This window comes from Squalius cephalus, assembly GCF_949319135.1.
Source record: "Squalius cephalus genome assembly, chromosome: 7".
Lineage (NCBI taxonomy): Eukaryota > Metazoa > Chordata > Actinopteri > Cypriniformes > Leuciscidae > Squalius > Squalius cephalus.
The window spans coordinates 22,276,124-22,297,107 of NC_137128.1; the positions used below are offsets into that span (position 1 = coordinate 22,276,124).

General features: G+C 41.7%; 1 protein-coding gene across 7 annotated transcripts in view; it reads right to left on the bottom strand.

Annotated features, from left to right (window-relative positions):
* Positions 1–18,510: 18,510 nt before the first annotated feature.
* Positions 18,511–20,984, bottom strand: part of st3gal3b (ST3 beta-galactoside alpha-2,3-sialyltransferase 3b) — a 57,677-nt gene continuing 55,203 nt past the window's right edge. For 4 of the 7 annotated variants that reach the window (XM_079877084.1, XM_079877086.1, XM_079877083.1 and 1 more), the window contains one exon: positions 18,511–20,407. In XM_079877084.1, coding sequence (XP_079733210.1) covers positions 20,318–20,407 — 90 coding nt within the window. In that variant the 3' untranslated portion in view covers positions 18,511–20,317. The remainder of the gene's footprint in view (positions 20,408–20,984) is intronic. The other 3 variants (XM_079877085.1, XM_079877087.1, XM_079877082.1) reach the window with 1 other exon arrangement.

A 20,984-nucleotide genomic window follows, 5' to 3' on the forward strand; every position in this document is an offset into this window, starting at 1 on the left:
AATGCTTATTTATGAAAAGAATATGTTAATGTTAATCACTCTATTACTGGACATTTAGAAATAAAATCATGCACGGCACACTTTGTCTACAGCATGCTTTAGAGGGATGATGACATATTAATACAAATTACGAATTCAAAAACAAACAGTGTATTCTTAGCAATGTAGGCTATTTAATGTGTAATTTATCTAATCATTTCCTGGAGCAGTTTACACATTGTTATTGTTAGTAGTTTGTAAATATGAAATGTGTGCATGCTATATGGAATATTGTTCTGTAAAACGTCCAATAGCCTACCGCGCATCAAAATTAACTTATTTCCCCCACTTTTCATAACAAAAATGTTTTAACATGGAAATTATGACAAATTTGTCCGGTGAAACATGTTATTAAAAAATAACACGCATTTCATCCGGTGTGTGAGGATCGCTTGGACGCTTCTCTTCTTGCTCATGGTGCCACAATTTATCTGAATATCTTTCTTCTTTTTTTTAATACTATTTTTAGCCACTCATAGCTACTATTTTGAATGCGACACAGAAGATTATCATAAATTAATCGATTCATCAATCATAATAATAACCAAAATAAATCGCTAGAAACTCATTTAAAACGTTTCTTCATCTCGTGTGAGATTAGCTACAGCATAAGAATTCGCAACCCTTATTACGCGCAGGTAGCTTGGCTATTTTAATTAATACCGAGCACAAGTTGATTGTATGATGCACAAACGTACATAAAATAAAATGAATCACGATTAAGGAAGACATAGGTAGCCTACTGATAAATTACTTACAGGGACACCCAGAGAGAGAAATTCTGTCATCATTTACTCCCCTTCATGTTTCGTTACTTTCTTTTTTTCTGTGGACTGTGGATCACAAAAGGAGATGTTAGGCAGAATGGCCATTCACCTTCACCTTATGGAAAAAAATTAAACATAAGTGAATGGTGACTGAGACTGTCAGTCCCTCACATAATGCCTAATATCAAGGGTGAGTAAATGATGAGAGAATGCTAATTTTTGGCTCAGGGTCAGTACAGACAGTTTCATTCATCAGTTTAGGTTGTGTTCCTGTATAAATGTTCAATTTAAATGTCAGATATCAAGTATAATGATTTTCATCATCTTTCATGCAGTCACACTCAAGCTTATACTTATTTAAACAAAGACCATGCACTGCTGCTTTTGACAGTTGATATGTCTGCATATAGATGGCAGAGATGAAAAACTCTCTGGCCCTTGCTCTGCGAAACCTGCCCTCTGCTCCCCAAATGTCCATCAATGAAGTTCCCTCCGCCCACAGACAAGCGCTAACTTTGGCACTCCTTCCACTACAAACACCAAGCTCAAAGCACAAAGACTGGCCAAACAGGGCCTTGCTCGCTTTAGGCTTTCACAAAACATTAAAACAAATTCTGGGAGGCTCTCCTGAGCTCTATTTATAGACCAAACCAACAATACACACATCTGAGTAAGGAATGGAGGAGTGTGAATCACCACTGGTCCGACATATGATCCATTAACAGTGTAAAGTTCAAGTTCAAAAAGATTGATTGGGAAATCTCTCATTGCAACTATAGGGTTTCCCCTCAGGTAACCCTGCTTGAATCACAATGGATGGCATTTAAACAGATAACATTGATGATTATGTAGCCGTCATGATTTTCCGAAGTTCCTTTTCATGAGCACCACAGCATGTCCCACGCAGGGTTTCACCAGGTGCACTCTAGGTATTTTCCAAGCTAGAACATTCAGTTTGTCAAATGTCCTGAGGCGGTGCTCAACTGCTGTTTCATTTGTGCTCTTTATACAAATTTTTATTACTTACAATGTTTTTAAGAGCTGATTACTGGCTATTAAACAGCTGGAGGACACCAAATGTCAATATCTTGATGAAAGAAAACATAAAATACATCTACAGATGCCTTCAGCGCATCAAAATGAACAACTTGGCATGAAAACTAATTCACTAAAGTAATAGATAAAAATTCATAAGAGCCCATGAGCGCACACCTTCTTTGACATAATATGTGACTTGTCTGCTTGAGTGATGAATGTGAACGTGCACTATTGTGTAGGGCTGAAGAACACGTCCTTTGTGTACTCACGGCTAAGCCCATGAGCACATGAACAACAGATACAGGCACCCAGTAAACAAACCGCTCAAATACCATCAAGGGTGACTGAGCTATGACAAACACAACTAACACTTGTCATGCATCCCCTCCCAACAGCATCCATGCTCTTGGCATGTAAGCCATGCAGTCTGTTTACCCTCACAGCTCCAGTTTTTAGTTCCAGGTTCAGCATGATCATTACACCAGCATATTGGAAGGTTGTCCTACTGACAATCCTCAAAAACACTTGCAAACTATTATAAAAAATAAAGACACCAGGTCTGTTTCATGTGAAAGCCTGTATCGGAGTAAAAAAAAAAAAAAAACTTTGTTATAACAGTCACAACAGTCAAGACAAATTGTGAGATACAGTTACATTATTAGTTATAAAGTTGCAACTGCAAGATTTAAAGTCACATTAATAATTAAAGTATCAAATGTTAGATGTAGTGTCACATCATTAGCTGTAAAATCGCAATTTTGAGATTTAAATTGATATTACCAAAGTCTCAAATGCCAGATGTAGTCACATTATTAGTATTAAAGTTGCAGTTCGGGGGTGGTGGCGCTAGTGAGCACCGTATGGAGTAGACATGTTTTGCTGAGCTCCTCTCCATATAAAGTTGCAATTACAGGATTTAAAGTCACATTATGAGTGTAAAAAAAACACAAAAAAAACATTTAAAGTCACATTGTTAATTAAAGTCTCAAATGTGAGATGTAGCCTAGTGTCACATTACGGTGACAAAGAAGACTTGCAGCTAGGCAGGACCAGCGCTGATGAAGAAGACTTGGGGCTGGGCGGTGCCAGCGGCAAAGAAGAAGACTTGGAGCTGGGCAGTACCACTGGCGATGAAGAAAAAATGGAGACTGGGCTGGACCACTAGAGGATGAAGAGGTTAGTGGGTGGGGACAAGGGTGGGAAGTGGCTCTGCCGAATCCCAGTCTAGCCACTCTACATCATCCAGCTCTACTAAAACTCCCAAGGGCACAGATTTATAAACCGGCTCATACACCTGGTCAGACTGGACATCAGGCTTTGTTTCCAGGAAGGACAAGGCTTCAGGCTCTGGCTCCATTGTGGGCATTGGCTCAGGCACGTGCATCCATGGTGGGCATTTGCTGGGTCTCTCGATCAGCGGTGGGCTTAGGCTCTTTATCCGCAGTGGGCGTGGTTACCGGATCAGATGTGGCCATGATGGACAAAATCAACAAGTGGTTTGTACATTCCAGACATGGCAGAATAGCTTCTCTCCACGTTCCTCTACTCGAGCTCGACTCGAGTAAGTCGAGCAGGGTATTACCTACAGATGGTACTCAACCAGAATAATACTTTTATCGCCGCCGTTCCCGCGGCGGTAAATTGCGGGTGTGTATTTGCAACCTCTTACCGCTAAGAGGCGCTACAATCACAGACCTTGCAAAGTGTCAGTTTATTCTCTCTATTGCGTAATATGCCGCCGCGCCGCGGCTCATTGAGAGCGATTGAATGCTGGTAGCAGATCAATTCAAATGAAACATTTAACGAATTCATAATCACAATACTGAAATTTACTGAAATTGAATTGAATAAATTTAATAATGAAAACATTTTCAACATAAAACATTGCAATAGAAAAATATTAGGCTACATCAATGAGGCTTTGCAAGACCAAAATAATCCAAAATAGGTAATACTTCACTGGCAAGGGCAATACATTCTGCTGCAATATGCATATTTTTTAATGGTCTGGTGTTCTGTCACAGAAGGATGGTGAGGATGAAGATGAGACGTGAAGGATCTTAAAATGCATTGTGAATTGTATTAAACAAAAACAAAAGAGTCCAACATAACGATAATCCAACACAAGAGAAAGGCAATGTAACAGTGTGCAGAACACAAACAAAACCAGACAATGAGGAACTAAAACATAGGACAATATATACACATGAACTAATGAGGGAAAGGTGTGAGAAATCAATCAAACAATGAATAACCATGACAACCAAGGACAAGCGGGAACATAGGAACAAAGGAAACAAACAAAGTCCTTGAAAATTAAACCAAAACACTGACAAAAAGTGACAATACTGTGAGATATAAAGTCACATTATTAGTTATAAATTCTCAATTGTGAGATATCACTCCTAAAGGTTCTTTATTGGCATAAATGGTTCCATGAAGAACCTTTAACATCCATTGAACCTCTCCATTTCACAAAAGGTTCTTTAGAGTGGAACATTTTTATTTATTATGTACTTCACAATAAAAAAAAAATTTGTTCTTTTAAGAACTGTTCACTGAAAGGTTCTTTGGGGAAGGAAAATTGTTCTTCTATGGCATCGCTACAAAACCCCCCATTTTGGAACCTTTATTTTAAAGAGTGTATTAAGTCACTTAAATTAAAAATGTGACTTTTTTTTAGAAACACAGTTTTAACTAAAATACTTATAGCTTCACGAAAAAAAATATTACAAAAACATGTAGATTGCTAAATGTACTAAGTTTCAATGAAGGAGAACTCTACCAACGTGTTTTGTATGTCTTCTACAGTTACTGTCAGGATGGACTGCCCTGCCATTGTTTATGTACATTTGTGTTAAACCCTCAAAGCATTGTAAGAACATGCTGTACCCAGTTGGAGTTTGTAAATGTCATGAAGAGAGTAAGGGAAAAACATAGTTTGCAGCCACATCTAACAGAACAAGCTAACACAAAGCAAAACAAATGGAGTAGCACAGCAGTGTCGCACACATGGGCCTTTCTTCATTTAACATTTAATAAAACCCATCTATTTTCTTAACCACACATGATTATTATAATTATGTTGTAAAACAAGATCATTTTTCCTTCAAAAATTCACATAAAAAATTGGAGAAAACGTAAGCTCAGCTAATCCGCCAGTTAACAAAATGCTTATTATCACGTGCACACCTGGGTATCTTTAAGTTATTAAACCCTCCTTCCACATGAACCATCAGGCTTATGCCAAGATATCCCAAAAGTTATTTAGCCAATTCTCAAGAGCAGGGTACGAGGAACGTGGTTCCATATGTGTAGATCAGTTAAAAGTCTTTCACAAGCGGCACGCTCGCTCAGATAAACCTTCTCATTTTGTGACTCCACTACTAAGACAGACAGTCTGAGAATTTAACAGACACCAAGATTTAACAATTTTCAATAAAACAAGCCAATAAGATGAGAGGATTGTTAGAAGAAAAGGTTCTTTAGAGAACCTTATAGGGTTCTGTCAGGCGCTTCATATATATAACCTTTAAGGGGTTCCCATCATGGGATCATTTTATGATTTCATTTTAATAATTTTTTTTATTTCATGATTTTAACAGCTTATAAACATATTTTATCACTACAAAAAAGCTGAAATAACCTGTTAAACTTGAAAGTATTATGCAATCATTTAAGACATTCAATTAGAGTCAAGAATCTTGTTCTTTTGCACAATTTATTTCTAAGAGGAGCAGCAGCATATGGTAAATGTTTGGTGTCGAACAACTCTACGATGTAAAAAAAGACTTTTTGAAGTTGTAAATAAAGCAAAGATTATTAGAGTATATGTTTTACAAGAAAACAATATTTCAGGATTTGTAATATTTCATAGCGTTTTCTTTGTAATTGTTTGCAATTTTACAAGCAATTTTTTTTTTTTCCCAGTGTAGCTGACTAGCTTTGTCTATCAGGCGTAAGGAACTTTCTTTTGGAAGGTCTGGGCCTCATCCACCAAATGAAAGTGAATAAATGTGGTGGGGTTTAGCAAGAGGTCACCATAACTCCATCTAGCATTCACTTGACTCTGAACACGTTCAGGTTGAGAGCTTCCAGACTGACATGCAATATGCACCAATCTCATGTGTCACGTCAAGCGAACAAACCACAGGTCAACGTAATCGCCCAACAGTGGGCTGTTCTGTGGTTGATGGACAATTTATGGGCAGTTTCTCTCACCTTTCTGAATTTATGAGGTATCAGCCAAAGCATTATGGGTTGGATTGCTTATCTAGGAGGAAACGCAGCTGAATTTACGTCTATCAGTGTAAAAGCACCAAATGATGGGAGTGAGTTCTCGGCTCCATTAGTAATGTGTGAGAGCTTGTATTGTTTTCAAGATTTTTTGGGTGCAAAGGGACTGTTAAGTCATCTTAAAGGGAACTGCCAAAACACAGAGTGGAGTTTTTGTGCCAAAACGTTGAAGGTTATATTACTGGCCTGTATTTACAGTGAAACATACATTACCGCAGTCACTTTAAAGGGCCTGAGTGTCACCCTATCAGAATACAGTTATAACATCTAGCAGCTGTACAAGCCCAGCTGAGAGCACGTCCCACTGTTGGAGGTGTTCTTCTAGAGCCACACATATGAAATGAGATCCTAGTCAATGTTACACTTGAGCATTAAAAGAAATAGAGAAAAGGAGAGAATCAAATAAAGCAATGTTATCCTTTCACACAGTCTCTCTCTGCTAGGGTGAGGGAAGGTCCTTGCTTTTCTTCCCGATTGACACTTATGTTCCTGATGGATCTAAGTTGTAAATGAAACTGTATTTGCTTAAAAACCCCATCAAAGAACCTATTTGCATAAAGAACAAATGCAAATAATAATATTTAAAAGAAGAGCCAGGAAAAATAACTTCAATAAACAAAAAAACTTTAATGTAATAGACATTGTCAACATTTGGTTTGTTAAAGAGGTCATTTGATGCTTTTTAATGTTTTCCTTTTCCTTCGGTGTGTGTTGTGAATTCCCTGCTGTGAGGAGGTCACGTCACAGCAAGCTGCTTCATACAGAGTCTGAGGGACTGTTTGCGCATGCGCAGTGTGTTCGGGGAAATTTTCCTGTGTAGTCAATAGTTGGCCTTCCACCGACAGTCCGTGGTCTTCATTATTACTTTGTACAACAGTGTGCGTCGGTGATGATGTAAGTTACATGATGAGTAGATGTTGTTTATATATTGGAATGTGGCGCGATCTATTAATATTACCGGGGTAATATGTTTATTTGTTAACTTCCTATTTAGCATGTGTTGCTGAGCCCCGTGAAACAGACGGCCCGACATGTAGTTAATTACCTCACATTTTATTTCCTTATTCTACTGTTTATTTAGCTGTGTAGCTTTGTTTATTGAGGTCGTTATTATTTTGACGTTAATGTGTCAAATTACAGATCGGTAGTTGACAGGGTTTTTTTCAGTTTAGCTTGGTCACGTGACCTACCCGTGGCGCGAAGCTGTGGTGTTGTTTAATGATCCTACACTGACCCCTAGTGGCGATTTGCAGTATTACACACTGTTCATATCTGTTGTAATTCATGTTATTTTATCATTATTACCATTGATGCCACTGAACTTTAATTAGTATTAATATTATTTTACTGTTGTTATTTTCTGCAGGCATCACAAACCACACATACACATATTACAGTGCCCTGTAGAGTTGTAAAAGACCAATAAATTCATCTAAAGGAAAGAAGTTGCTGCGTCTTCTCTGACCGGAGGATTAGGCCAGTATACATACAGCCAGCATTTCATCACCGCAGCTGTTCCGTTACAAGTGGTCCTTCGAGCCGGAGTGTGTGTATAACTGCGCCATGGCAACTTCCAGCAACCAAACAGATGAACAACCTTCAGTTGTGTCCCGCCCAAGCCGGTCTCACCAACTCCCCAGGCACCTTCGCGACTTTGTCATTGATAACCCTGGCAATTTGCATAGACGTGATGCCACACATCAAATGATAGAAGCGCAAGAGGAAGAGCCTCCAGACCATATTCTGCGCACTGGGTCAGAAGATCTCATGCTGGAAGGGATGGAAGCCCGCATGAAAGACATAACTAGGCAGATGAAACAACTACAGTCAGCCATGGACAGTGTTAAATGTAAAGTTCACCCTCAACAGCATCCATCCAAATTATCATATCCTCTCCGGAGCTCGAGCCTTCCTCATATTCACCACAGTGAAGAGATATGGCCCAGAGTATCACCCCTCATGGATCATCGGATGATTTGGAAATCAGCTAATGAAGGTTATTGTCAGCTCTTAGACAACAGTGAACCTTACCCACTTACAGCACAGCCCATACAGCAGGGAGAACTCAGCTCAACAACTCAGGCTACCAGATCTCTGCAGCCATCCGTCCAGGTAGCAGCACAACCACTAGACCTCAGTGAGTCTACTCGCCATTCAGCTACCCTAACTGGACCAGTGCCAGAGTTTCCACAACTGCCTGCAGTTCAGTCTGCTCACCACACCCCGCTTACTCAGCGAACATATTCACCTTTTCTGCCCGTCCAGCATGCAGGTCAGCACGTCCAGTCAGGGCACCAACCAGCTCAACAGACACCCTCGACAGTGTATCTGCCAAACCAGCATGCAGCCCTGCGGACATACGCACCTACACAGTCTCAAGGTGTACCTCAGCCCTTACTCACAACTGTACAACAGCAGACTTATCCTCGATATGTCCAGCATCAGATCACTCCTCAACCTGGACCACAGCTTGGATTTCAACCTGCTTCACTCAAACAACCAGAGATAATAACACCATCCCGTTCTATCCCTCCTTATCAGCCACCTACTGATCTAGGAGCAGCCTATTCACTTCCACAGACCAGATATCTCCCTGAAGTTCAATCACAGTTATACCAGTCTGGACTTCATTCAGCTGCACACTACCCACAGCTTACTCAAAGGGCTGCCTCACCTACAGCACCAGGATACATTTCTCCCTACAACAATCCTGCAACACTCACCATGACAGAAATGGCTATTGCAGCCTCATATGGTATTCCAAAGCCCAAACTGCCTCTCTTCAGTTCTGGAAGGGAGAGTGATTTCATCATGCTGAAAAGGGGACTGGATAGTTTACTTGGTCCACACCGACATTTGACTGAAGATTATAAATACCAAGTATTACTTGATCATCTCAAACTGCCTAGCGCCTACCAAATGGCAAAGAGATACATACATGACCCCACACCATACTCCAGTGCAATGGACGCTCTGCAGCATCGATATGGGCAGCCAAGACAGTTGGTACAGGGAGAATTAAAGACCATATTGAGCTCTCCTCCCGTGAAACCTGGCGACGTAAAGGCTTTCGAAGATTTTTCTTCAGCTGTAAACACTCTGGTGGGGATGCTAAGTCGCATGGACGGTCCTGCTCAGTCTGAACTGCAGTGCGGCTCCCACGTAGACACCCTCCTTGGTAAGTTGCCTGGTAACTACAGGGATAGCTTTGCCGAATTCTGTATTAAAAGAGGCATCATCCGCAGTGGGAGCGATCAGACATACACCTTACCCGACCTCGCTGAATGGCTGGATATGAAGGTTCAGGTGCTCCAGGTGTCTCGACGTGCAGCAGAATCCAACACATCTGACCCCAGTCGTATCACACTGAGAGAGAATAAAGCAAGTAAATCACAGTGGGTCAAACCAGCCTCTGTTTACTTCAGCAGTGACTCTACAACAGTCAAACATCAGCAGACCTCTCCACAGCGACAAAGGACCAACCTCCAGTCGGGTTCAAAGAAAGATCAGCCCACAAACAAAGGGAGGGAGCGTTTTAAGCCCTATTGTCCATATTGTAGGACCACCCAGGATCATTACCTCAACGGCTGTGCAGAGTTTGAAAGAATTACTATTGAAGAGAAAGCCACCTGGATAAAGGACAAAGGAAAATGTTGGAGATGTGGGCGTGGACACTCTCCAGAGAGCTGCACCCTAAAGAAACTCTGCTCCATGTGCAACAAACAACACCTGCTGATACTTCATGAAGTTGTGGCCCAAGACCCGCAGCTAAACATCCTCACTGTCAGTACCCCAACAAATGCAGTGTATCTGGATCACGCCAGCCACTCAGGGCGTGTCATGTTAAAAGTGGTACCAGTGCTGCTCCGTCATGGCAAGAGAACACTAAAAACACATGCAGTGTTGGATGACGGCTCTGAGCGCACTGTGATTCTGGCTGCTGCGGTCAAACACCTTGGGTTGAGCGGGGAAGTGGAGTCACTCAAATTGAAGACCATCAGACAGGATGTATTGCAGCTCCAGGGAATGGCAGTGTCATTTGAGGTGTCCGCTGACACAAAACCACGTACTTATCACTCCATCAATCAAGCTTTCACTGCAACCGAACTCCAGCTGGCTGAGCAGTCATGTCCAGGTGACAAATTAGCAAGGAAATACAACCACCTGAAAGGAGTCCCCCTACACACATTCACTAAGGTGCAGCCAATGCTACTGATTGGATCTGACCATCCTCATTTAATAACTCCGATCCACTCAGTACGTGCAGGACCGATAGGAGCACCAGTAGCAGTCTGCACCCGACTCGGCTGGGCAGTGCAAGGACCCACTAACTTTCTTCAACATCCACCCGGTGAGAGTTCCTTCCTTCACCTGTCAGTTGACACACCTTGCTCCAACCTACACAAAGATGTTCAACGCTTGTGGCAGCTTGACATTTTGCCATATAAAAGCGAGAGGGAGGTGACGCGATCCAAGCAAGACCAGGCAGCTCTCACCATGCTTGATGAGAAGAGCACCACTGTAATAGTGGATGGTGTCTTAAGATACGCAACGCCCCTCCTTCGGAAGAGGAAAGTAGCTCTGCCCTGCGCATCACCTGTTGCTGTGATGCCCCTCCTTCGCTCTACAGAACGCCGTCTATCTACCAATCCTGAGTTTGCTAAAGTTTACAACCAGGAAATACACAAGCTAGTGGAGGCGGGATATGCTGAGCGGATCACCAGTGAGGAGGCCAGTCGCTCTGCCGAATCCTGGTACATTCCACACCACTTAGTACATCATAACGGAAAGGCAAGGGTGGTATTTAACTGCTCCTTTCGCTACCAGGAGAGTGCTCTGAATGATGACCTGCTACCAGGGCCTTCCCTTGGACCGTCACTATTAGGAGTTCTGCTCAGGTTTCGAGAACATGCCGTCGCTATCAGCGGAGACATACGGGCAATGTTCCATCAGATCAGACTCCTTCCTGAGGACTGCCCACTCCTCCGCTTCCTCTGGCGCGACATGGAGAGAGACAGGTCACCTGATATCTATGAGTGGCGTGTCCTGCCATTTGGCACGGTTTGCAGTCCGTGCTGCGCCATATACGCTGTGCAGCGTCACGTTCGTGATCACCAGAGCGGCAACGAAGACCTGCTGGAGACGGTAATTACCTCGTTCTATGTGGATAACTGCCTGAAATCGCTCCGCACGCCACAGCAGGCAAAGGATCTTCTCGACCGCTTGAGAGCCCTCCTAGCGAAGGGTGGATTTGAAATAAGGCAGTGGGCATCCAACAGGACAGAGGTAATCTCTCACCTCCCAACTGAGGCACGATCAACAACATCTGAGCTCTGGCTAACCGCTGAAGGAGATGACCCGAGGGAGTCCACTCTCGGCCTGGTTTGGCATTGCATGACAGACACACTGGGTTATAAATGTCAGCCTGTGACGCCTAAACAGCCCACCATGAGAAATGTATATAGGGTACTTGCCTCACAATACGACCCGCTCGGATACATAATCCCCTTCACTACCCGTGCTAAAGTCCTGGTTCAGGCTTTGTGGGCTACAGAAAGACAGTGGGACGAGCCTATTGCAGATGAGTTACTTCCAGTGTGGCAGGCCTGGGAAGGTGAGCTCTCTCAATTGCAGAACATAGTTCTTCCCCGTTGTTATGTTCCAGAAGCTGCTGACAATGATTCATCAGTGAGGCAGATTCACATTTTTTGTGATGCCTCGGAGAAGGCGTACGGATCAGTCGCCTACCTGCGAGTGGAGGATCCAGAGGAACGCATCACTGTGTCATTCATTATGGCCAGGTCGCGGGTTGCACCCAAACGACAACAGACGATGCCGCGACTGGAATTATGTGCTGCACTCACTGGAGCCCAGCTGGCCAAAGTGCTCCAGACCGAACTGACTTTGTCCATCCAATCCGTAGTGCTGTGGTCAGATTCAACAACCGTACTGAGCTGGATACAGTCAGAGTCCAACCAGTACAAAGTATTCGTTGGTACAAGAGTTACTGAGATACTTGATCTTACCAAGCCCGGGTCATGGAGATACATTAACACGGACTTGAACCCCGCTGATGATATCACTCGCGGGAAGACTCTCCTTGAATTGTCCCAGCCAAACTGTTGGAGTCAGGGGCCTTCATTCTTGTATCAGTCCTCAGATCACTGGCCAGTGAACCCCTCAGTGCACATAGAGGAACCAGATGAGTTGAGAGCTCAAACCTTCTGTGGCCACATGTCGACTATCAGCAGTGATGAGCCCGATCCTGCTAAATATGATACATGGACTGAACTACTGCAGGCTACATATCAGTTCCTTCATGGGGCGGCTGCTCCAGCTATGTCTGCCGTCGACCGTATTGAGATGGAGACTACTCTGCTAAGAAGGATACAATCCGATAGTTTCCCGGAAGAATTAAAGGCACTTAAACAGGGCAAACCAGTCCATTCAGGCAGCCGTTTAAGTGCTCTAAGCCCTGAATACGACCAAGCATTAGGCCTCATTCGGGTTGGTGGTCGACTACGCAAAGCAGAGAATCTGATTGAAGGCAGTCTTCACCCTGTAGTCATCAGCCCTGAGCATCCGATCACACAGCTGTTGGTAAAGGATTACGACAACCGTCTGCACCACGCTGGTACTGAGAGAACTTTTGCTGAGATCCGGAGAAATTACTGGATCTTACGTGGTCGACAGGTAATTAAGAAACACCAGAAACACTGTGCAGAATGCTGTTTGTGGCGGAGCAACCCAGTAACACCAATGATGGCCGATCTGCCTGCTGCGCGGCTCCGGATCAACAAACCCCCGTTCTGGTCCACCGGAGTCGACTGTTTTGGGCCTTATACAGTGAAAATCGGAAGAAGGCACGAGAAACGGTGGGGCATTATATTTAAATGTCTTACTTCAAGATGTGTCCACCTGGATCTGTTGCCACACATGGACACAGACTCGTTCTTACTGGCCTTGCGCCGATTCATCTCAAGACGAGGCAAGCCATACGAGATCTTATGTGACCGAGGTACCAACTTCCGGGGGGGAGACAGAGAGCTCAAAGAATCACTGGAAGATCTCGATCCCACATTGAAGCAACAGTTGGCCGACCAAAGCATAACATTCAAATTCAATCCTCCTCTTTCACCCCATTTCGGTGGCGCGTGGGAGAGGGAAGTAAGGTCAGTGAAAGCTTCCCTCCAAGTTGTGTTGCGGGATCAAGTCGTATCAGAGGAGGTGTTGGCGACTGTCCTCGTGGAAGTAGAGGGCATACTTAATTCAAAGCCTTTGGGATACTCCTCTTCCGACCTGGCTGACCCCGATCCTATAACGCCTAACTTGCTGCTGATGGGGCGGCACGACGCATCGCTTCCACAGGCTGCATATGGTTCCAGTGATCTTCTAGGCCACCGCCGTTGGAGACATAGCCAAATCCTGGCAGACCGGTTCTGGAGCCAATTCACCCACCAGTACCTTCCTGACCTTCAGCGCCGCCATAAGTGGAGGACCCCTACTGTTGCCCTCACTGCAGACCAAGTGGTTATGGTAGTAGATTCCCAGCTTCCTAGGGCACTTTGGCCCATAGGAAAGGTCATTAAACTTCATCCCAGTGGAGATGGGACAGTTCGTTCAGCGGATGTCAAAATCAAGGGGGCAGTTTACACTCGTCCGGTTACCAAGTTAGTACCTCTCCCCAAAATGCCAGAGGACCACGTGTGCAACAGGGACCTTTAACAACAGCAGGGACTTGTACTTCTTCTACACATTCATACATGAATGTGGGGGCGGCTGTTGTGAATTCCCTGCTGTGAGGAGGTCACGTCACAGCAAGCTGCTTCATACAGAGTCTGAGGGACTGTTTGCGCATGCGCAGTGTGTTCGGGGAAATTTTCCTGTGTAGTCAATAGTTGGCCTTCCACCGACAGTCCGTGGTCTTCATTATTACTTTGTACAACAGTGTGCGTCGGTGATGATGTAAGTTACATGATGAGTAGATGTTGTTTATATATTGGAATGTGGCGCGATCTATTAATATTACCGGGGTAATATGTTTATTTGTTAACTTCCTATTTAGCATGTGTTGCTGAGCCCCGTGAAACAGACGGCCCGACATGTAGTTAATTACCTCACATTTTATTTCCTTATTCTACTGTTTATTTAGCTGTGTAGCTTTGTTTATTGAGGTCGTTATTATTTTGACGTTAATGTGTCAAATTACAGATCGGTAGTTGACAGGGTTTTTTTCAGTTTAGCTTGGTCACGTGACCTACCCGTGGCGCGAAGCTGTGGTGTTGTTTAATGATCCTACACTGACCCCTAGTGGCGATTTGCAGTATTACACACTGTTCATATCTGTTGTAATTCATGTTATTTTATCATTATTACCATTGATGCCACTGAACTTTAATTAGTATTAATATTATTTTACTGTTGTTATTTTCTGCAGGCATCACAAACCACACATACACATATTACAGTGCCCTGTAGAGTTGTAAAAGACCAATAAATTCATCTAAAGGAAAGAAGTTGCTGCGTCTTCTCTGACCGGAGGATTAGGCCAGTATACATACAGCCAGCATTTCATCACCGCAGCTGTTCCGTTACAGTGTGTAATGCATCAGTTTGTGCATGTATAAGATCTGCAAAGTTACAAAGCTCACAGTCTCCCACAAAAAGGATTTCTAACAGAGAACACTGATCCAGACCTGCCTTAAGACGGGTGCACACTGTCCGATTTCTAATAGTCTTTTACCATCATTTCTTGTGAGACTGTACCAACTTGATCATCGCTGTAAGCAATGTCACACTGTAAGATGTGATGACAATGACACGTTCGGTGACAGTGGGCTGCATTACACGAGGGATTGAAATTCTGAAGAAAAGTCTAATGTTAATTTTGGTCAAAAATCTAGCTGTAATCCAAATCACCATACATATTTAAAATAAAATAAAAAAGCTTAAAAAAATGTCATGGTTGGATGGAAGGAGTGAATCTTTAATGACTTAGCTTGACACAAACAGCTGTTATAAACCACAATTTTTCAGGTCTCTTACATGACACAGATGGTAACATTGAACAAGGATTCTCTTCACCAGCTTCTTATTTTTGTTTTCAGTACTAAGCTTTGAAAACAAGCCTGTAGGTTAGACAGCTCTCTATATGTCCTGGTTGACCGGTGATTTGGCAGTGGTTTTGACAGCAGGTCATTCTAAGTGCAGTTACTGCAGGATGCTCTGTTGAGGCCTGGACGTCTACTTCCCTCCCTGGAAAATCCCAATTCATCATCATAGGAAGGTCTATATAATACAGTGATTAATCACTTCTGGATCACAGAAGTGATCAATCAGACTCTATTCACTGAACCTGATTGTGCTGATTCCATTACATATCAATATAATCACCATATTTTTTCCTCACAGTATTATTTATTTCCACATTTATATGTCTTAGAGTTCATTAGTAAAAAGTAAATAAAGTTCTGTGTTTTTCCAGAACAGACAGGGCTATTTCTATGAGGTACAATCAGTTTCTATGACCAGCAGATTCACTCATGGTCAGATTATGAATCTGTGACGTGCATATCATATAGGGATGTCGTTGTCAACATCCTTCCATGTTAAAGGGGTGATGAACTGAGAAATCAAATTTTCCTTGAGCTTTTGACATATAAGAGGTCATCATACTATAAAAATATCCTGTAAGTTTCAGAACTGAAAACTTCCTTGTTAGTCCAATAAAAGCTTTTATTGACACCAGGCACAGCGAACGACAGGTTTTTCAAAGTGGGGATCTATGACGTCAAAGGGTATCAAACCCCGCCTCCGCAGGAGAAGATCAACGCCTACTTCAACACTGCCTGTTTAGCCCCGCCCATCGATTCACGCATTACATGAAACTTATTATAATATGCAAAACTGTAATCCAATCATAGCAGTGGGCGTTTACTTCCAAGTCCTCAATGCAGCACGCCCATAAAAACCGAGCGTTTCAGGAGCTAGCCTCAAAACCAGGGTAGAAAATAGCCTATTACTTATTCATTTTGATGTTTTTGAATGTAAAAACCAAGCGAACGTCATAAGTTGACCTCAGACATCAATATAAAAAATATAAAAAAGCCATTTCAGGACCCCTTTAAAGGCATTAATAAAATACTGCTCAAGGCTGCATTTGATCAAAAATACAGTAAAAAAGTAATATTGTAAATTATTTCAAAGTAAAATAACTGTTGCTTTCTATTTTCTATTCTGTGATTTAAAGCTGAATTTTCAGCATCATTACTCCAGTCTTCAGTGTCACAGGATCCTTCAGAAGTCATTCTAATATGCTGATTTGCTCAAGAAATTCTTATTTTTCTTATTATCAATGCTAAAAACAGTTGTTCAGCTTAATACGGTTGTGGAATCCATGATATATATTATTTCTAGGATTCTTGGATGAATGAAAGTTCAAAACAACATTTATTTGAAATAGAAGTTTTTTGTAACATTATAAATGTCTTTACTGACACTTTTGTTTTAATTTAATGTAAATTGTTTTCTAAGAAAAACAACCTTTAACTGATCGTTTGAACTACCAACTATGTCTCATTTTTTTTAACCTGTTATAAAATTAATAAAAAAACAAATCAGTTTATCAGTTTCCCCCCCCTTGGCACAAATTAAAAAATGTGAACTGTGAATGTCATCCATCCATTTTCCAAACCGCTTGTATGATGTAGCGTCAAACTCCGCTCCTGGAGGGCCACTGTGACTGTCCTGCAGAGTGTAGCTCCAAAGTAATCCTGAAGACCTTGATTAGCTGGTTCAGGTGTGTTTAATTAGGGTTGGAACTAAATGTCGGAATTACGCATAGTCTCGAGATGACAACACGTGACGTTATATTTGGAGCTGTTCATGTCCTCAGACTGGGAATTGTGCATTTCTATGGCACCACCATCAACGGCTAAATTAATCTGCAGCAATCACGTGGTACAATTAGGAGCTCTCAGAAAACCCCTCTTACAAGCTCTAATTATGAACTCTATGAGGACATGAACGCTTTTTAAAGGGGAAATAACGTAATTGCGGTAACCACATGGCGTGAACGCACCTAAACTCTGCAGGACGGTGAATTTGACACCACTGATGTAGGGTCATGTGGATGCTGGAGCCTATCCCAGCGTCTAGTGTACCCTAGACGGATGGCCAGTTCATCACAGGAATAACATACTCTCACACTTCCACCATGGGCAATTTTAGTGTTGAATAATGTTGTGTTGTGATGATACTTGCTATATTGGATAAAGGTTAGACTTTGAAACAGGCTTTGAAAGAGAAATGCAATTAGTTGTTTTTGGTTTATGATAATGTTATGTATTTGTAAGGCACACTGAATCTGGGTGATACTCCTAGATTTGATTTGCGCAAGTTTGAAAATATCAACCTTTCCCTGATAATGAACCACGTACCTTCAATTTGTGATTCAAATATAATCTGCATTTGTGCACTGTCTTTGAAAATGTAGAGAAAGAGAAAGATGAGACACAAAGGGCCAAAATTCAATTTAGGGCCAAAACTGCCCAACACATTAATTTTATTACAACTTGAAGATATATTTATATTATATATATATATATATAAAAGAAACAATAACACTTTAGTATTTCCTTCTAACTCCAAATGATCATCATTATAACGCTGATTGGTGGCAGACTGCACAGTGTAAATGCACCAATCTACAAGGGCAAAGAACTCTTTAAAATGTCTTTCAGTCAGGAGGTTGACATGATGACTCCTTCCTGTTGTGGGATCTTGATGAATTGAGTACCAGGTGTAGTGAACATCTCTGCTGTGTAGTGTAACATGATGAACTCTGATGGCTAGTGCAATGCTATGTTTCCAGTACTTGCTCTGAAAGCTCACATCTCAAAATATAAAACTATAAAGCACTGAAACAGTACTCCTTAAAATGGCCCGTACCACCAAAAAAGTACAAAACAAACTCAAACTCTTTTGTATATATCTGTGACCTTTCTAATCTTGAAATGTACTTAAAGAAAATGGTTCTTCTTGGTGTATTGGTCTGAATTCAGGATGGCAGTGTACCATGACGTCAGGTGATTTTGAGGTCTGTCTGAACTAGGGATGCACCGATCTGGGGTGTGTTTCCCGTACAACGACGTAACTCGCTGCTTAACTACCATAGTACGATGCATCGTTGAAGAAATCAACTAGCTAGTCACGACTGTTTCCCGAAACCGTACTGTCGCAAATTGGTAGTTCAACCACGTTGGTTAATGATGTCACGCAGGTGGAGTAATAACTCATTTTAATGAATCTGTTTGAGATTGAATTAATGCTAGATGTTTTGCTATTAATTACGGACATGGCATCTGAGGACTATTTAGCTTTATTTCCACATTCAATCATAGGCTCGTTCTTGTGTACTAGCGCACATGCGCACACAAACTAAAAGACGTAAATGACATTTGTATGTATTCTAAATAAAATGTATAGATTGTACTGAATGTCAGCTTGCTTATTTGACTCAAAAGAATGATGTATTAAGTCCACATGTCTTGCAAACAATAAATTATGCTTCTAACCACAGGTTGAGAGCTGTTGTTCCAACCACACAAATTTGCGATGCTGTTTGCGAATGTTTGTTGGAACTATTGTTTTGGGAAACACCGACTTGAACTATGCTGATAACGACGGAACTTTCGACCATAGTTAGCTAACGATGCTTTTGGGAAACGCACCCCTGGATTGTATCTGCAAAGATACAGACATTTTTTGTCAGATAAGATATCGATCCAAATGCAATATTGTGCGCTACCCATGGTTGTTACTGTTTGGACAAAAACGTATTAATGCAAGTTTTCCGCCATAATATTCCAAGTCCTTTAAAGCCATTCAATAGCTTTATGTAAGTAACAGATGGATATTTAAGTCATTAAGTTTAAGTTCATGAAAACAGTCAGATGTCATTACCCATTATCCAACTCTGTCCGAGATGTCCTAATGTTCCCGTTTTCATGCATAATCTGTATATAGAGGTCTGTGTTTTTGTTTAAAAGGACAACATTTTGCTACTGGGTGTTTGTTAGATTAGAGCACTAACAGTTAGATGTTTGGAATCAGTAAGATTTAATGTTTTTAAAAGAAGTCTCTTATGCTCAACAAATCTGCATTGATTTGATCAAAAATACAGTAAAAACAGTATTGTGAAATACTACTTAAAAGAAACAGCATTTATTTGAAATAGAATTAACAATGTAGCTTAGTCTGCCTCTTTTGATCAATATCATGCATCCTTGCTGAATATGTTTTTTTTTTTCATACAGACCCCAAACTTTTGAACAGTAGCATAGAATATGTATGTTTCTGTTTTCTATTTAATTATATTGAAGTTGTGTTTTTATGAAGCTAGTGAGGTACAGGCCGATATGGAATTCCAATTCAGGTTCTGTAATTAAACTGGAAAAATATGGTATCCGTGCATCCCTAATAGGTACTCAGTCTCCCACCTCAAGTAAACTGTAGTGTGTATTTATAACAGAAGTCATTTAGTAAATGTAGCTTACAAAAAAAAAGAACAAAAAAAAACCCTTCATCTATTCACCAAAATAAATAACTTAGATATTGAGCTCCTTTCCTCAACAAAAGAAGCTGTAACATAATACGCTCACATTCAGGAGATAAAGAGCCTCCTGTGCTCAGAAGAAGGGCTGAATCAAAGACCTGCCTCTGCCCTTCCACACACTGTGGCAGGATACGCAGGAGTGCCCTGGACGGAGAATCACGTGTGAAGGCAGGGGCCATAGCATTGAAATAAACTGTAAAAAAATCTTTGATATTTACACCGTTAATACATTCAGGCAGGAGAGGAGGGGCGTCTCCTCCATTAGAGGTACATTTGGCACAATCAGTTAATGTTGCGACTCGCTCCTCAAGCACATTGTGTTGGTCCCCTCAAAGTCTCTGCTAGCTTCTATCTGTACTCCAACAAGGATTGACTTCTGAGATACTGAAGAACCCTTCAACGTTCCGCTCAGAGGAAGCCTGTCGGTAAGAAGGCACGTGTGCATCTTAACTGAGCAATCGCTCCCACCTATGAAATTACGCTCTTCAGTGTTGTCTAGTCCAGGGTTTCCCAGGACTCTGCGCTTTCAAGTCCTCCAAGAAAGGCACCCACCTTGGGAGGTTCAAATCCCATTGGTTAAGTCTGTGATGATGTTGGCCCTCACCAACTTGCGAAGAAACTCCTTTTCCTTTGAGATGTTGTGAGTCCATGACTGTGGGGGAAACAAACAGCAGAGTGTCATTTCTTACTAAATGTGACTCTTGATAGGACAGTCTGCCCTTTTATTCTCATTATACCATGCATGTTAGTCTTAGCATTAAATTTTGCGAATACAGCAACTTAAATTGGTCGCGAAGCATCCATTCAAATATGAAGGGGCATAACACATCATAAACAACCAATCACACTTCACTTCTCTTGTACATGACAGTTCAGGCATTATCACTTATGAATATCGTGTCTGTGACTGATTGGATAAATAACCGATGATGATGACGACATGAACCTGTTAGCCCCACCCCCTTCTTACTTCAGTAAAATGCGCCATTCCAATTTCATGAGAAAACAAGTGTTTTATTAACTTTTCATTTTAGAATGAATTTGTACAAAATGTTCAGATTTTCATTTAAAAAAAACATGCAAGCATGAAGGTTGACCCCTAAACCTTACCGTCAAAGGGGCGTAGGTGAAAAACGTATAAATTAGATTGTACAAGTTAACCACCAATTTGCCAAAATGTAAAAAAAGGCATTGATAGTGTGTTGAATGTGCTCCTAAAGTGGTATAAT